At 41.3% G+C, this 18,938-nt stretch overlaps 1 protein-coding gene across 1 annotated transcript; it reads right to left on the reverse strand.

Moving 5' to 3' along the window:
• Positions 1-2,700: 2,700 nt before the first annotated feature.
• On the reverse strand, positions 2,701-18,673 carry CTTNBP2NL (CTTNBP2 N-terminal like). The gene is made up of 4 exons (XM_010578865.1): positions 18,569-18,673; positions 7,835-8,065; positions 5,365-5,472; positions 2,701-4,554 (listed from the first exon to the last, which is right to left on the reverse strand). The coding sequence occupies exons 1-4, from the start codon at positions 18,665-18,667 to the stop codon at positions 3,073-3,075; spliced, it is 1,920 nt and encodes a 639-aa protein (XP_010577167.1). The 5' UTR covers positions 18,668-18,673; the 3' UTR covers positions 2,701-3,072.
• Between the last annotated feature and the right edge of the window lie 265 nt (positions 18,674-18,938).

The following is an 18,938-nucleotide window of genomic DNA, read 5'->3' on the forward strand; positions in this document are numbered from 1 at the left end:
GGGCACTGGCACACCTATTGACCCCCAACCCCAAAGTGTTTACTAGTGTAATACCCCCAAAGTATCACCAGTTTAATATCATAACAGTATGGCAAAGAGGTACTCTAGGAAAATTGGTTTTATTTAAAAACACCTAAAAGCCACAGTTGTCCAGAGTTTGCTGTGCCGCCCCACAGGGAACCTCCCCAGCGGCAGCACCGCCAGTTTCAGGCAGGGGGAGATGGACGAGCAATACAGCCCAAACTGCAGCCAGCCACAGTTGCTCATTAGCTATTGCACTCCAAAGAAATTTGCTTTCCTCTGACATTTCAGAGCATACATTAAAGCTTCAGTTTCCACAGGAATACAGACACCCAGCTGTCACCACCTGGACTGTTTCTGGCTAGGCAGCCTCGGTCCACACACAGTCCTGACTCCAAACATTTTCTTAAGCAATTTGCACATCTTAAAAATAAAATCCTTTATTGATAATATGAATGTTTAACATGTTTAATGCCATCAGCTATAAAAATGATTAAAGACTTCAGCTTGATACATTTGGCTTTACAAATTTACAAGTGTTAATGAATTAATACTAGTGTATACATTTTGCACTTCATTATACTCCATTAGCCAGTGACAAACTCTGCAACAATGTCTGCTTATAACAGATGTGAGTTATAGAAGAAATACTTAGTTGCTTCCACACAGAATCTACATCAACAGTTAAATACTAACTCTAAATGTCTTACTGAATCAGTTGGATCCGTTTTAATATCTTGTGCTTAGTTTCTCTCAGAAGATAGGCTACTAGCAAAAATACATTCTTTTGCATACCCCCTTCCCATATTATATTTTAGAAGAAACAAGTACTCAGTGCATTTCCCTAATAGACTTCATCATAGTATATCTCTCTCTCTAGAGCTATTGATAAAGAAAGGGGATAATACCATTTAGATTAATGCAAAAGCAAAGAAACACGTTAAAGCAGTGTATACAAAAGCCTCACTTTTAAATTGGATACGTGGGCCAAAAATCCATCTGCCCATCAGTTTTTACAAATACTCTCATCAAGAGGAAAAAATCTGCTGTGGATACTTAAAGTAATAAATGTGCTTCCAAAGGAGCCACTGCCCATTTATCTCTAGGCTGTCTCTGTCTCCCTACTGTTAGTACACAGCCTGTTCCACCGGATTAGGAACAATAGCACATAATACCACAATTTAAAAGGCTGCTGAAAGGTCTGTAAAAACCTCTTGTTCTAGTCTAAATACCTGCCATGGCTGTGCAGGAGTGAACAGCCGGGTCACTTCAGACAACAGCCACTTCAAAGCAGCACAAGAGCTCTGATGTCCTACAAAACCAGACTCAAAGCTAGAAGGAACCTATCAGGTCATGTACAGTAGTGCATCCTCCCAGTTGCCGCAGGGATCCTTCCTACAATAAAGGTGGATGTATTTTGTCTAATTAAATATTGAAAAATGACAAAGGAGAAAGCGTCTCTGGCAGTGGGAAGCTGTGCTCTGCGTAAATGTGACACTGCTGCAGAGGGAAATGCTGAACATCAACTGACACCGAGCAGCAAGTCCAGTTTCTAAATTTAGGATCAGTTCGCACACAACACCTGAGCTAATTAACTCAGGGTTGTGCTCTCAGCCTCTGCCACTGTTCTGTGGTGTGTTTGTCTTCTATTTCTCTCCACAGTGACTCAGAAAACCAACCGCGCTGTGCTGCTGAACGATGGGCAGCATACGCAGCACGACTGCAGCGAGGACTACACTTCTTACAGCAAACATTTCTGCACAGAAGTCAGTTGCTTCTCCCCTCTTGGGCCCAAATAATTTTTCACACATGTGATTTGCCTCAAACTTAGGCAATTCCTCACCAAGTGATGTTTTTAACCTCAATGAATTCCCGCATTTTCTTCATATTAGGCAGAACATCAAGAACAGATAAAGACTTTCCTAATACACTGTGTATTCAGTATGTATGTGTGTGAAACTACTTACACACATACATATGTACTCAATTACACGACAGTGATGATTTGGTTCTGTATTTGCAGCCAAGGAAAGCCAGCAAGATCCCATAGCTAACTAGTGGGTAAAATCCAGGTCAGCCAGACACACAACTGATAGAGATGACGAACAAAATTATTGCTTTTGTTTATAGTAGAAAATCCCATGTTACTGTTGCAAAAAAACCTGTATCATATGGACTAGTGATTTTTTTCAAGTAATAGCGAGATCTTTGTCAAGTAATAGCAAGATCCTTTTCTCAGAAGTTCTACACACAACAGTAGAATGCTTGAAGAGCTTGAATTTTCAAGGTGACACACCAGAAACCAGAGTTTAGCCATTTAAAGCACACAGGCATCTCTGCAGAATGTGTTACAGGAAAGCAAAAAGAACTACATGGACAATGAATACCGACAGAAAAGTAATCTGGATTGTATTACAGCTAAATTTTACCCCAAGAAACTTATGTGTGCTTCCTCAAATAGCTAGGAGCTATGTCCTAAAGGATAAAGTCTGGCTGGCTGCATCAGTCTGGTGGTCACCTTACAGAATTTGTAAGCACATTTGCTAACTTATTTTAGCAAATGGAAAGAATTAAAAACAGTGTTGATTTCAACATTCAGGACTCACAGAAGAATTTGTCTCTGCAGCTAGATGGTCCCCCTCCTCACCTTTTTCAGAGAATCACATTCATATTGCAGGCTTAGTTCAGGCACTTTTTATAAAATGTTCATCTGGAGTAAAAAGTCTGCAAAAGTTATTTCTGCATAATTTAAAAGTAGCATTTCAGTCCCATTAGAGTTTGATAGTTAGGTCCCACCACATGATTATGGTTCTTGTTATCTCTAATGATTTGACTGTTGTCATGAGACATTTTGAGGCTACTGTATAGCTGTAGTTAAGGTTTCTTCATAAACAAAAATATTTTCCTACCTATTCAAAAAAGAAAAAATATACTAAATGCTTTATACAGACAGAATCTGCTACTATGGAAATAAATAACATGGAGTGGAAAAACAGTGTCTTAGCTCTAGGATGCTAAGCCATGGAATGTCACATTCACATTTTCTGGAGACTAGCTGCTAGTTGGCAGGAGTATCTCAATGTCTTTGCCATTCGACACTACAGTATTGTTAGAGCAGCTACTTGCCACGTCCATGGGGGCACCCAGAGAGGATGCCTGGGAAGAGGTTTTGGTTAGTGGAGTAGGAGCAGCAGGTGACTGAGCGAGGCCGGGTTTCTTTGGAGGAATGGGTGGAGGGTTCCCTCTTTCTGCTCTAGGAATGGTTGGTGACTTAATTCCAGGAGACAGCGGGCTTAGTGGACTGGAAACCTTGCCAGGGCTTGGAGAGTGACCAGATTCATTTTTGGGGCTCACAGCAGTTGCCAGATTTCGATAGTCTGTGCCAAAAGGTGAGCTGTTAGGGGAGACAGGTTTAATAGGCCCCTGCTGGCTGGTAAATCTGGAAAGGACCTGAGTGACCGTATTACGGGCCAACTGCTTGGCAGCAGAGTTATCTGCTAGAGTAGGAGACAAATCCCGTGACGGTGGGCTCTGCAGACCACTTGACTGATGGTCCTGTTCAGCTTGAGACTGAAACTTGTGCCGAGCTGCATGGAAACGTTGATTGATACCCACCTGGTAGGATGACTGGTAACCGGGGCTGCTTGCTGAAGCTCCCACTAAGCGTTTAGTCAGAACTGGTGAGGAGCAGGGAGAAGGTGTTAGAGAGGAGGCAGCTGTGCTGCTGGGAGACAGGGAGACCCCACTAGAAGGGAGCTGGGACATCAGATGCACAGGGGACTCCGTTCTTACAGGAGAACTTCCATTCTCAACTGCATTTTCCGAGGCTGCACTAGCTGATTTCTCTTTTTGAACTTGGTTCTCTGCTGCATTTGTCTGCAGTAGCTCACTACCCATCTGCACGTCTGTATCACAATGACCATTGGATTTTGCATAGGAATGAGTAGGTGTAGTAGGGCTGGGAAACATGGTGTGTGCAGCTTTGCTTGTGCTGGCAGGATTTGCTCGGTCTGCCTGCAGACACTCTGTCTGGCAAGACACAGACTTCACTGTGGGACTGTCAGTTGCAACACCTCTGGACATCACAGAGGGGCTTGGCTGCAAAGGCTCAGTAGGACTGTGCTCCTGGCAAGAAGCCTCCAGCTCTTTCAGGGCTTTCTTCAGACATTCTACCTCTTCTTTGAGTGCTTTTGTACGGTTTTCTTCTCTGTTCAGCTTGGCTTTCAGCTGTTCTCTTTCAATGTCAAACTCTGAGAGCTGCTTTTCTACTTGTGCTTCCATCTGCAAACCCCGCTTCCTCTTGGATGCCAGCTCCTCCTCCAGTTTACTCACCTTACTCTTCTCTTTTTCCAATTTCAAGCTCAATTCTGCTGTCTTCTGCCCTTCTTCAGCTGCTTTGGCAGTGGCTTTCTTGCACTCCACTACAAGCATGGAAGACAGTTGCTTGTGGCGTGCCCTTTCCTCCTCCAACTGGCTTGACAGCTTCTTCTGTTCTTTTTCAAATTTTTTCACTTGGGATTTTTCAAACTCCAACTGGAAGATAAGAACAAAAAAGACTGTAAATGAACCACAACACCTCCTGAAAGTAAATGAAGTATAATGCCCCCAAAGGGAATAGGGTTACTATGTATCTTGGAGAAATTACACAGTAAAAGATGGCGATGGCCAAGAACAAAGTTCTTGCCCCAGATATCTGCAAGACAGTCTTGTATGACTCAAGTTGCACATATTAAGAATTAATACTTACTAGTAGTTTTATCATGTATGAAATTCAATTGATGTTTAGTGAGATATACACCCAGCCTGCCACGCACTGATTGAACAAGCGATCTGGAGCAAAGCTTCCTTCCACTTCATTTACTACTTTGTTGGTTTGCCTTTTAAAGGCATTTAGACTTTAAAATGCTGATGTGTTATGTATGTTTAATAAAGTCTACAGTGCTTGAGTAACAGAAAACAGTAGCTTAAATATTGATTATCACCTCTGAATAATGCTCCCAGGAGATCTTTCACGCCTTATTCTGTATTTTGAGTACTAGAGAGTCCTATCATTTGTAATTGCAGCCCTGTTCTTGAGAACTTCTCCGATTTCGGGCTGAAGCAGGACTTCAAAGCATTTGATTGCTTATTAATAGCTTTTAGCACTGCTCGGCTACCAAAACAGACCAACAAATTAAGGTTGTTTTTCATATCTAAATGATAAAAGCTAGGCGTGCCTTACAGAGGAGGGAGGTCCCTACTACTCTTTCAACACGAAGGTGCAATTAGACATCACTACCGAGTTCACCACCCAGGAGCCCAGGGTTTCCGTGGGTTGGGTAACTACCAGCTACCAAAGCATACCTGCTGGGTGAGCCGCTCCCGCTCCTTCTCCAGCATGTAGGTGACATCATCCCCCTCTGCCGTGTCCTGGGCGTGCCGCTGTCTCTCTTCCTCCAGGTCCAGTATCACCTGCCAAACAAACAACCATCACTTTGATGCCCAGGCACACCTACAAGCAGGGAGAGATCACTGCCTTTGCACATGGTCCAAAGCCAAATGACACAGGAGGGCAACCCCTGCAGCCTCAGACATCCGACTTCAACTAAAAAAAGAAGAAAAAAAAATCACATAGAAGTAGCTTTTGGATAAGTTACATTACTACATTATTATTTGGTATAGTTGAGTTTGTTTGCAAAAGAAGTTAGGAAAACCTCACACTGGATGCATCTTCATTTTACTATTAAATAGCTAAATTGCATGCTTTTCCTCCAGACTGCAGAATAGCCTTCAGAAGTTCACGTTATCCGTCCTTGGTTGCACGGTGCCCTCATCAGAATTTCCTGGCAGGACCATTAATATAAACCCCAGCAGGAGCAGAGGCACTGCCCCAGAGACCGCACATCCAGGAGACACGGGGCACTAACAGCAAAATGATCCTTGCTACGGCTTCAGCAGTAATTCACATACAGGCTTCTCCCCCAGTTTCTTACAGGGATTTAAGGACTGCAGTGCGAAGTTTATTTTAAAGAACATTAATTTGTTCTTCCACTTAAGAACAAGATGAGCTCTTGAAATGAAACTGCTTGCCACAAGGACCCAGTTAAGGAGCTCCTTCAGCTTTAACGCTGAATTACATGAATAATTGAAATTCTATTAACTCAACAAAAAAGCCAGAATACAAACTTCCCGAGAGACTCTGCTGTATCTCACCACCAAAACTCTGGGCTCTCCAACACAGGCTCACCATGAATTTAGCAGCTCCTCAGTCTTCCTGAAATTTAAGCTTCCAAACAATGCTTAACTATCTTTAAGTACACAAGGAACATTTTTACAGAAGGAGACAGGAAGGATAGATGAGAAGGGGAAAAAAGATAATCTGATTTTAATAGCATGATTTAGCTAGATACTTGGCTGAAAACTGAAACACACAGCCTTGCTGTTACTTCGAGTGACTTGGAGGACAAACCGAAAGCTGAAGATACTTCCAGCTGCCCACCCTAAGCACAGTGTCTGTGATGTAAAAGTCAAGCTGGCTGGTTGCTTATGTCATAGTAAGGTTTCTGCAACAGAAATGCTTCAGATTATTCACAGACTGAAAGGAACTTGCTCTATCTTTTCCCCATCAAAACAGATTATGGGAAAATAAACTAACCCACATGCTGATGAGCAATGAAACAGATGTTTCAACTTCAAACCTTTTGATTAGAAACAGAATGTGACTACTTGTATTTGAGATCTTTGTACATGATTTAGTAAGTTTTAATCAAAGCAAGAGTGACATACCTGAAAAAAATACAGGATGGTATTGGCCCAGGCACTAGCCAAAAGTACACCTAGAACTGACATTGTAAAAAATAGCTTCTAGACATCAGTGTAACAGCATCACCTCGCAGTCTGCCACCGACGCAAGTAAAAGCAAAAATCCCAGCTAATTTTTTTAAGATGGAAAAGTATGTGAAAACATTAAGATACAGTGCTGCAATGCAGGTGACTGCAGGGATGCTCCAGAGAGTTCCTCCCAGTCACAGCTTCCAGCGATGGACCCTTGGGCAATTATTCTCTGCCCTGACTACACAGGAGGGACAAATACTTTAATCATTTTGACCTGTTTAAATTTACTGCAGGACAAAACAAATGTGTAAATGTGTTTTTTTAAAAGCTAACTAGCTACATAAAGGGAATATATTGTAGCAGTACTCCAAGAAGCAGAGTTCTGTGGACTCTTGCATTCAGATTTGTCCACAGGTTTATACTCCTCTAGTAAACTATGGTATGCCAGGGAGCAAATCTCTGTGGAAGTACAGTCTGACACATGGACCAAGCACCTCATTGGTGTCAATATATATTAAAGCTACATATGAACAATAATAGGTGCTTTATTAAAGAGGTCAAATAGCATGAAAAAGTTTTGGTCATGCCATACTTTCTTAAGAAAGCACAAGGAAGTGCACTCCCATAAGTACCTGGTACCAGCTCTTCAACAATCACTCAGAACAAGTCACAAGCAGAATAGTGATATGTCTGCTTGAGAAGTCTGCTGAGAATTCAATCTTTCAGAAATCCTTTCTTACATTTTGGTAAGCACTATACTACCCAGCTGTGAATAAGCGAGTTCCTTTTTTGTGTGTCCTAACAAAATCACCTTGCATATATTTAAAATTTTGGAATTACAATATGCTTACCAGCTGTGTTGTACTGAATGAGTTTAAACAAAGGTGCAAAGCCCTTTCAGTTACCAAAACTCAAGGCATTTAAGTGTTTTTGCTGAAGTTAACGTATTATCAAAATGCAACTATTTACTTCTGCACAGCTTATTTGAAGCAAAACTTACCTTTCTATGCCTGCTTTCTGCGGCAGCTAGTTGGGATAACATTCTTTCCTGCATGTTCTTGCAATGTTTCATTACCACTTTCAATATAGATAACGGATTGGAGCATACTGGTTGCTTTTCACCATGATTCCCCTCTTTCAGGGTCTCAAAATCTCTCTGCAAAGCCATTAATGGATCACTGATGTTGTACTTCCCATAGCGCTCTTCAATGAACGTGTCTCTATGCTGGGCCTGCAATACAAGAACGACTTTGCATTTCAACATACTTAACATAGAAAACTAGCTAAAGAAGAAAGTACTTTGTAGTCAATATTCCTCGTCTCCAGTTTTCCACTTAGCGATAAAGAGATCTTTACACAGTCTGATTCATAACCTGTTACCTGCTACAAGAGTAAGAGTATTCAGACAGGAAAACACACAAGTGCATCATGTTAAAGGTCTTTGGTTAACAGACAAGAAAGAGACAGTAATTCAAAAGACAAACTGGTCAAGTGACCTACCTGCTGGACAGCAGTGCAGTCCATGCTACCTGCGTGATCTCCAAAGCCCATCTGCTCTGGACCTTGCCATTTCTGATCAGGCCAACAACAAGGGGACAAAACACCCTGTTTTTCACATACTAAGTGCACGTGCTACTCCTCTACTGGCAGACTCTGATCAAGTAAGTTAAGACTATGAAAAGTTAAGTGTATGGTGAGGACAATAAACCTTCTATCATCAGAAGGGATTTTTGAACTGTAAGGTTTAAACTAGGCTCCCAGCTAATAAAAATCCTCATAAATACATTTAAAATGGGCAAAAGTTGATGGTCTCCCACTAATAAAGACAATAAGATCTAGATGAATCAAATATACGCAAGTGAGCCCAGCTCTCACAGGCTGACTCAGCACTGCCAGCTGGATGTCCCCCCTGCTTCACAACTGCTCCTAAAAGCCACCTGCTCTCCAGGTAAGATACTTGGGTCCTGAAAAAATTTGCAAAAAACACTTGCATTTCCACAGCTGGAACACATGCAAATGCATACTATTCACGGGCAGTCTGAAGTAAGCATGTAGGAGGTTATATAAAACAGGTGCTCAATTAATTTCTCACTGTCCCTCCAGCTGAACAGTGTCTTTTAACCAAGTGGTCCCAAACAAACTAGAAACAAACAAAAGTCTTTCTTAAAAACACAGCATCTCCACAATATATTCAGCCTACTAACATCCTCATACCACAGCTACCTGCTATCTATGTCCATGACTTACATTCCACAACTGTGTGAAAGGAAAGAAGGTAAGTCTCAGTTCTTGCTCAACAAAAGATTTAATCATTTACTGTTGTACCAGTGGCAGAGCAGTTGTGTGGTTTCCTTGATTATGTCACCATCAACTAATTTCAAGTTGAACAATTGAAGTTTTATTCTCGCAGTAGCCTGTAAATCCATAAATTGTTAATAAAATCCTTAACGTTCTCATCCAGACTAAACAAAATTTAGTTTCTCAAGAAGCAAGATAGGAATGATTAGGTTTCTTTTGGTGACATGCAAGAATTGGGGAAACTCACAGGTACTAGGCTTTACATTTACAACATTTACAATCAGCCGTTCCAGGGGAAGTCTGTTTGTTAGGATACCAATAGCCTTATCCTACTGAATGACTACTGTGAGGTTCTAAAAAACAAAACAAAATTTCATAAACATACAGATACTAAAATATTATCTACATGTTTACCACCACGATAAGAAACCATATGAAAACAGATATCCATGCAACAGAAGATATAAGAGGGAAAACAGACCTAGATTCAAAAGAGCCCTCAAAGCTAATCTATCTTGCCTCCAAGAAATTTAACCATTGATTTCAACTGCAACGGTTTCAGGCTAAATGCTATCCATTTGTGGAAACCTGTGACTGTCTTTCATTCCAGCGTGTATCACTGACAGCACAATCCCATGCACAGCAGAGCTGATGCACCCTGCCAAGAAAGAATACCTTCCAAATCTGAGGTTTAAATCCGATTCTTCTTGATTCATTACAGTCATGGTAACCAGTCCTTACGAGGTAATCATACCTTTACTTTTCTAGAGCATATAAATGATTATGTACTGTTCTGCATCAGCACATTCTTAGTAAGGCCATACAGAAAGATGTGGGCTTTCCTCTGCACCAGTTACCAACACCTTTCTCTGAAATGCAAGAGCGAGCCCCAGTACCTTTAACCAAAGTGTGCTATCACCTTTAAAAGCAGTTGACTTTAAAGCATACGTTAGCATGTTTAACCAGCAAAGCACTGTGTGACCTGCAGAGGGGAGTTACGATACTAGCTGCACTCTTCTTGACAGAGCAGACGCATGACATGTTTTTGCCTCGAGAGACTGCTGCAAACAAATGCTGCCTGCATGTTATCAGGTGTGCTTCGGCTTTCTGTGGATGCACTGCTCACATCTGGGCATCCTTACAAGCATGAACAGAAAGTAAGCCATTCCAAATTAAACACGGCAGCTTTTCAGAGTTGGTGAAGGGCATTTAGCACAAGCGCCAGAAAGCCCCGACTCTGCTGATGCTGTGAAATGGCATTCAGCTGTCGCAGGGTGGAAAACAAGCTATCTGCTTTGAATACAGAGCGAAACTGCGCCAGCCTCGCTGCACGCTTCTTCAGAAACCCCTTCAGCTAACAAGAATGGCAAACTATCAATGGCAAACTGTTTCCCATTTCTCATGGGATTGCTTGAGGACATCTTTTAGATAGGAAAGACTGAGTCTGACTAAAATGAGAAGACAACTTAGAAGCCAGTATTTTTTGGAATGGCTGTCTTCGGATGTCCCAGTAAACTGCACTGAAAATGCAAACACTTCCCTCGAGCGCACAAGAGCAACAGTGATGCTCTAGACACCACCCCACACACCAGTTGGTACAGATGTACCGAAACAGAAAAGCAAACTGCTGTAACTGAGCTGTATAGGTCAGAGGACAGACATAAACAATAAAGCTTTGCTTTACTCAGATAGCTGATGAGATTTGCTGGTCCTGCCTACATTCTAAGATGCAGCCATGTGATTAGCATGAAAACAATTAATAAGAGTCAATCTCTGCTCTCAAAGGGAGAGCTGTACACATTACCTTGACAGGAGGCATAAAAACCCCAAAATGAAATACTTTTCTTTTCATATCTCCTCTGTGACCAAACCCAATTAAGGACATTGATCCCATGATACTGGTTTAGAGTTGTATTTTAACCCTTGCAGTAAAAAAAAAAAAAAGAGGAACAGCTCACACTCACAAATATCCCTCCCTGTTTATCAGTAATATTTACCAGGAATGGTGGATACCTTTGATCAGAGCTTAAGATACTGTTCTAACTTTGAGGGGAAAAAAAAAAAAAAAAAAAAAAAGGCAGGGGAAGGAAAAGATCAGACCTGGAAATGGGAGGGCCACCCTGGATAATGAGCCACCCCTGGTTTAATGAATCACAGGAAAAACTACAGGCTTTTTTTTTTTTTTGAGGGGCAGGAAATCTTCAGTTATTCTGAAGAATTTATAAAAATGACTCAACCAAACCTCACTATAAGTGTATAGGGAATTTCTAAGTGACTCAAGTATTAAAAAGTCTGTAAATACAGATAGGGATATTAATCCAGCTGACCTAACTCTTTTGACAGATGAGCTGCTCTTCCCTTAAACCCAACCCACCCCAGTGCCGGTCACTCTACAGCCACATAGAAACATGGGAGAAACCCTGCAGAAGGGCACCAGTGTTTTAACAGTGTAAGCAAATGTGGGGACATTTGAAAAGTTTTCTTCTGCGCAAGTTATTTCTAATAAAAGCTTAAAGAACCGTGATTAAGGTCACATGCGCTACACATAACCTCTGATGTTTTGCAATACTGAAGGTGTAACGAGAGCCGTGTTTCTCCTCTGCTCCCTGCAGCATCAGGTTCTGAACTCTGTTGAATTTAGTGGGGTGGTTTATTTCCTGTCTGGGAAAGAACAAGAAGTTCTTCCTTGCTACTTTGAGCAATTAAGTATTTTCCTGAACTAGCATGACAAACAGATGAGACTATCATAACATTAACAGCTTTCAGAAGTCCAGCTATTCTTCTTTAGTAGCCAGCAGAGCATAAACATTTAATTAAAGTTGTCTAGACTAGGAAAAGTCTTAAACAGGTCATCCTACACTGACCACATCTAGTTTACAGAAACAAATCCAGTGCTTTGGCATTTGGGCCACCATGCACTTGGGAATGCAAATACGGCTTTTTCAGTCTGCTGCCCGTGACATCCTCTGTTCTACGGGTCCCACTGAGCAGCCGCCTCTGTCGCTAAAATAAATCGGGACAGCTCTCCTAAAATTAAGTCACAGTGTCATAATCTACACAGGTTATTTTATACAGGTATTGAACTGTCACATAGATGAGTGACTCCTCTGATGGCTTATGTTCCTCACCGAGGCAACTCTTCAACTCAACTTCTTCTACTAATGCTGGAGGTCACGTATAAACATCTCCAACAGTTTTGTCCTGTCTGAACTGGAGTTCAGTCTTAAATACAGTATTTGTTCAACTTTCAAAACAGAAGCAACTTGATGGTGTAAGAGAAATATTCTATTAATGAACCCAAAGTGGAAAAATCAACTTAGATCTCAGACCCCAGTATCAACCTATTAAAACACATAAATCCACAGGAAATCAAGCTTCAATAATAAGGAAAAAAGGTTACAAAAAGCATTGTTAATTTAGGAGTGGAAAATTTAATCTGGAAAAACCAGAGATGACACATATACTTCCAATAACATCAACTGCACTTTGAAAGAAGACGCAATCTTCTGCAATTAGAAGGTCTTCCAATTTAGTACATCCACCCGTATCGTTTCAAATATGCAGACTTACAAATTTCCTATCAAAACATTCAAACTCTAAAAGCAACTACATGGACTATTTGGCAATTTTGAAGACTATTAAATTGCCCTCCCCCAACAGGAAAAAAGATAACATTTAAGCTTGGGCTGCTCTTCGAAAAAGGAAGCAGCTACACACATTAACTACTCCTAAAAAATAAAACTCCAATGACCAGAAGAATTGGGCATATGCAGAGAGGCTACCACTTTAAACTGGCTGGCTTTTAGCTCAAGTTAGAGTAATTGACCACTCCTAGTCCGTTCGAAAAGAGATACTTCTGATTTTATGGAGCAGAAACAATATCTGACATAACTGAAGAGATGTTTCCTGTGCAGGCAGGCAAAGCAAAGGCTTCACTTTGTCAGGCAAAAGCTACTGTTTCCTCTTGGGATTTCTAGACTGTTTTGGGATGAATTTTTCCCATAACCTATTTGTGTAATTTTTTATTTTTATAAAATATTTCCTTTTACTGAAACCTTGTTTATGTGACAGCATTTTCTCTCTGCCTGCAATAATCTTTACAAATTGTTTTATTGGAACATCAAACCGGGAATTTCCAAGACTTGTGTCCAAAAAAAAAGCAAACCAAACTTGAAAGTAGAGTATTACACTTGCCAGTAATTTCAGAGTTTAGGTTTTAACCCTCAGCACAACAAACACACTGTTAATTAACTGTAGCTACTGCGTATGCAGTTCTCCAGTAATAATTTGCACAGAAGTTCCTCCTTTATGTTGCAGAAAGTGGCATAATCTTTAAATAGCTTCGTACTGCCTTGAACTTCCTTATTAGCTTCTCTCCTCAGAGACAGATATTGGGAATAAAGACAAGCTGAGGTCACAGCAATCGCTGACAAAGAGAAGGGAAATGGGGGTGGGGACCACTTGCTTGCATGAAAATAAATGTCAAAATGCTGGAGTGGAATTCTGAGTGTTACTTTAGCTCCAGCTCTGAAGCAATGCCTAGCAGAAAGCCACACAGCAGAAATTAAATTGCTCAAATACAGTATCTGTCTTAATTGCCATCATTATATCAGGTGAACAAACCAGATAAACAAGAGCTACCCATATTTGCCCACATAAGACCTGTTATCAGCTTTGAAAAATGTAAGAAATTTTCTTAGGAAATATCAAGCAGCGCAAAACTGCAACTTCTTTCCCTGGGAACTTTTGGTCCACAGCACAGATAGTACAAATCCCAGTATGAACTTGGCCGTGCACAGCTCCCAGCACACTTGTGCCGATAGGCCAGGGACTCTACCGTGCTCGTGCGCTGCACTTTGGTCACCATTAAAACAGGGAGCCTGACAACACCCGGATGGCTGAAATTCAGAGCTGGAGCCATTCCAGCATGGAAGCCTTTCCCACACCTCTCTGCTCCTCCCCTGCTCCACCCACCTGGGTACTGAGAAGGTGAAGAGAATCAGTCTTTCAAAAGATGCTGGCCAACAGTGCTGCTTCAAGCAAGAAATAAACAAAAAACTCCCCAAACTTGCAAGAAAAGCCTGGGTTCCAGCAGGACAGCGCCCACAGGAACACTGCTAGATCTAAGCTGCTTTAGAAGTGATGCAAAAGCCCATTTTACCCCATCTGTGAAAGATTTACTAGCATCTGCAGTACAGTTTTATATTACTTTTTTTTTTATTTAAACAAGAGGTACTTAGTTTTTGAAACTGCAGTGTAAACTGAATTTCTAAATCCACTGACAAATGAACACTTAATTTTGCAATGCATTAATACTGCCTTATCAAGTGAATCACTAAATTCAGAAGCAAAGCAATGAATACCAGCTCCCAGTCATTAACACAAAATAGATAGTTTCTATTCCAGTGTAAATTGCCTAAGGCCTTATTAACATAAAAGAATAAACCAGAAAGCTGTTTCCTGTTTTCTAAAAGTAAACAGAACTTCCATTTTTAATGTATGGAAAATTCTTGTTTAAAGAACAGGGGGCAGGGAACAAAGTGCTCTAACATAGCAATAGAGGCCCATTTAAATACTGAATTGTTTCCAGTCATGGTGTGCTATTTTAGAAGACTAACCTGTGGTTCACACATGCAATCCTTTCTACACAGCAATAAGGACTAAGAATCCAGCCCTTAGTATTATGCAACTCTGACAGCATCTGTTTTTTTGGATGATTTAAGTACGATTTTAACTACAGGAAAAGGAGCACAAAAGGAGCTCACAAGAAGTGAGACTTAAGGTCTGTTCTGAGAACACTGAGATTTATACAGTGGACAGGAAACTACTTTCAGGCAAAAAAAGAAAAAGCTTTTTTTCCAAGAGGTTTTAAAATAGAGGAAGCAAACTGAAGCACTGGAAAAGAATGTTTTGAATACACTAAATTTGTTCACTTAATCCTTTATCCTAGTATCTCCTGTTTGAATAGAAGTAGCATTGCAATTTGAAATGGACATCAAAAGTCAAGACCAGATACACTGCAAACGCACAGGGAGATATGATGGTCCCTATCACATATGCCCACCAGTCAATTAAAAACAATACACAAAGAAAAAAGTAAACCACAGAAAAAAACAGCAAAGGAGAGAAGTCAGCAAGGGCAAGTCATACTAGGCCAAAGGCATCAATTAGAGGTGACCTAACAACTGCTCTTTATAATATGAATCTGAGCACCAGACAAATAAACTTCAGGAGTTAAAGCTTTTATGCCGGCACACAGAGGAGGGATGCTGCCTCCAGCCCGTCTGCAAAGAGATACCCAGGGAGAACACAGCAAGGAAGAAGGGGTAAAGATTTGGGGAGGGGAGGTGAAGAGAAGGAAGGAAAGTCAAGGAGCAAATTAGGCAAGCGGGGTCTGGAAAGCCAGGCTCAGAAGCTCGATTTTGACACAGTGAGAAACAGGGCCAGTGCCAGCCAACAAGTGGCCTGATATCATGAGGGAGAAGAAAACTATTTTAGGCTTTGTCATCTGCACGCATGGATTCTCTCTGCTAAATGCCAGATGCTAAATGTTCTTCTCTAAGCATGAAGGAATATCAATTATTGCAGACTGTACTATAATCAAATTACAAGTCTACAAATGAAGGTACTCTTTCTCTGCAAGTGCTTGTTCTTTCCTATAATGTACCAAAGGATCTGCCTCAAACATCCAGAGAGTTCAGAAGCATTTAAATCTGAATTACAAGTCAAATTAGCCCATGAGAGGAAATGCATTTTTCTTACTATATGGGAAGTAAATAGGCAGATAAACCTCTGGTTTTTAACCACCGACATCTACGTGTCTAATGTAACTCTGGAGAAAAACACCACTAAGATCATGCAGTCCTCTAACAAAGCTCAGGTTCCACTCCACCTCTTTCCACCATACATGTGCACTTAATGTAAAACTATCACGCCTCCAAAGCAATCCGACTGCGGAGGCAGAATACACTGGTCATGACACTGAGGAGCCGAGCCAGCTGCGAGCCCACAGTCAGACAACTCCTCTGCGCCTGGAACCACCACCACTTCCAGCAGCCCTGGATGTTCCGACCCCTCTCCCTCTAAGTTACAGCCCAATTTGTCCAATGCATGCCAGTCAAACTAAATGCTCTCAGAGTTTCAATCTTTAATTCAGTCTTAGAACGCTTCTTCTTCAGGGCAGCATTTTTATATGTATCAAAACGTGAGTAAATGGATTAGCAAGGTGGGTTTTCCTTCACTTACAGTCACACACAATAAAACTACTTCAGCCGGTGAAGCACTTGAAAGCTGCGACCACAGTTACTATCAGTAAACAAAAAGAAAAGCACAGTAAGGCCAGAATTTCTCTAACTGTATATTCCAAATAAATGGACAAAGCAGAGCTGGGAGTTTTCTGCTTCTGAAACTCTGCCCAGCCACCAGATTAAGCAGTTACATGGCTTTTTTCCTTCCACACATCGAAAGGGCAAGGCAGCTTTCTGCCAGCAGGAAGCCAGACTTGAGCTGCAGCATTACTGAACACAGCTTTTGGACCCGAGTAACAGCACAGCTGGAGACCTACAGCATCTCACCATTTGCTGCAGGCACAGGCCAGTTCTGGAGGGGTTTCATTTTCCCATGAGGTCGCGCTCAGGAGGCAGGGCTGCGGGCAGCCAGAGCCAGCCCTGATTCGAAGCTTTTACTGCCCTTTCCTACTACCTTCAGCTTTCCTCGCATTCTTAAGATGAAACACTACGGTGTATCCCTTACAGAAGAAGGGGAAAATAGCACTAACCTTTGATTAGCTCGGTATTTTATATTGCATAATTATCAAGTATAGGTTACAATTTAATTTAATTTCTTCTCAGTTATGAGTACTTGACAAATTATGTCAAAGGGTATTCTAACTATATTAATCTCATGCAAGAGGGAACGGCAGGTTAAATTTCAACAGAAAAGATAATTGCTTTATGCTATCGGAAGGTACATGATAAAAAGCCTTTGGAATGGAGCTGCTGCATTCCTTCCCATTGGTCTCTCTGGGCTCCATTACATGCATTTCACACTGCAATATTAAAGTGATGCTTGTTTTGGTAACACATTCTGACCACACAGAAGACTGATCCTAGGACAGAGGAGAAATTTGGAAGTCTGTTCCAAGAGAGGAGTCAAGCCTTCCACCCGATCGATAGTTTTGATAGGGTAACAATATTCCTCCAAAATAAAATTATTGTCTAAATGCAAAAACAATTAACAATAAACACAAAAGCATCCTGACTGTTTTGGAGGAGGATCTCCCCCTCCCCGGCCCCCGAAACCGTTTATATTTGGAATCAAGCTACAGAAGCTTTTGCTGGAAAACCAAGTCCCTGCAGCTCTCAGGCCTGCAAGCTGCCATTCCTCTTCTGAAACAGCTGAAAGTTTAAACATTATGAACAGTGACAGGTCAGCTTGAAAAAGCCTTCAATGTTCGACCCTGTGACAACTCATTTCTTCAAAAATTGACCCCTTCCATCATTTATACCACTGGTTTTTTTTCCACCTTACCGAGTCTGAGTGACGACTAGGCATCCTTCAAAAAGCAGCAGTATTACACATGGACTACACATTTTAAAAATATCTTCTAGGCTCAACGTTAACACACCAAACTGGCCACAGAGTACCACAGCCCACACTACCTGAACAAGGGAAGCAGAAGCACAGAGCTAACACCACATACGCTAACATAACTTTGGCCGGTTTTCCTGCAGCATGAGCTATCCCTGCAAGAAGAGGTCCCACCGGCTCCAGCACCACCCCCCGCCTTGTCCCATCGCAAGTGCTCACACAACCATGACGTCAGCTGCACTGACATGGGTTGAAACTAACTTTTTTGATGGGTTAGTTTTAGCTGGTATCTACCTCACTGGAAGGTTACACTAATGCTTGTGCCAGCAAAGGGAAAGAATAAGCAGCTGAGCCCACAGGTCTGCTGCTCTCAGCAACAGTGCCAGCTTATATTGGCTTAGTACAATACAAAGCCACAGATGCTTTTTTTTAGAATGACGTTATTCTCACTAAAAGACTAATCTGTGATCCCTCCTGGCGAGAAGAGTTTCTGCTTTAAGAAGCTCTCCTTACTAAAGGAGAACAAAACCAACAAAGGAAGTCTGATAGACCTTTTACATTCCTCAGGATAGCAGAAACACTTGGTTCTTTATCAGAAAGAATGAAAGCACATGCATAACACTGTATTTCAACACTGAAATGCTTCTTGCAGCCAGTTTTCAATAATGAATTCCAAGACGTAGAATGATATACTGCATTCACTATCTAATACTGCTGATATTAAGATGCGATTCTGAACCAGTAATAAATCTTTGCCTCTGAACTTCACCTTGAATGCAAGGGCTTTGCAGAACCTACAGTAGTAGTGCTGTCATTTTTGTCTCTTATCATGGTACTTACAACATACCTTTAAGGCTTCTATGACAAGATCTCTTGCTTCTAATTCTCCTTCAAGAATGCTAAATAGCGTCAGTAGTTCTGGTTTGCTGAGTTTTTCCAGATTCATCCTGAAAACCTGAAAAAAATGAAAGATAGTCTACTAGGTACTTCTTTGTACATTAAAATCAGTATTCTAAGCTATGACATATAATCTCCATTTAACTTCAGCTTCCAGTTTTTTGGACTGCAAATTGCCCAGGGGGGAAAGGGGACAATACACAAGGCGAACATTTTCTCTTCAGCTTCCAAGACCAGTTGTAGAAGATGTGTTTTTTGCCTTTTCCCAAGGGGTCACAAACATATGCACACCCAGATGGTGCAGGCAGAATGTACGGGCT

This window comes from Haliaeetus leucocephalus, unplaced genomic scaffold (genome assembly GCF_000737465.1).
Source record: "Haliaeetus leucocephalus isolate CR32 unplaced genomic scaffold, Haliaeetus_leucocephalus-4.0 Scaffold68, whole genome shotgun sequence".
NCBI lineage: Eukaryota > Metazoa > Chordata > Aves > Accipitriformes > Accipitridae > Haliaeetus > Haliaeetus leucocephalus.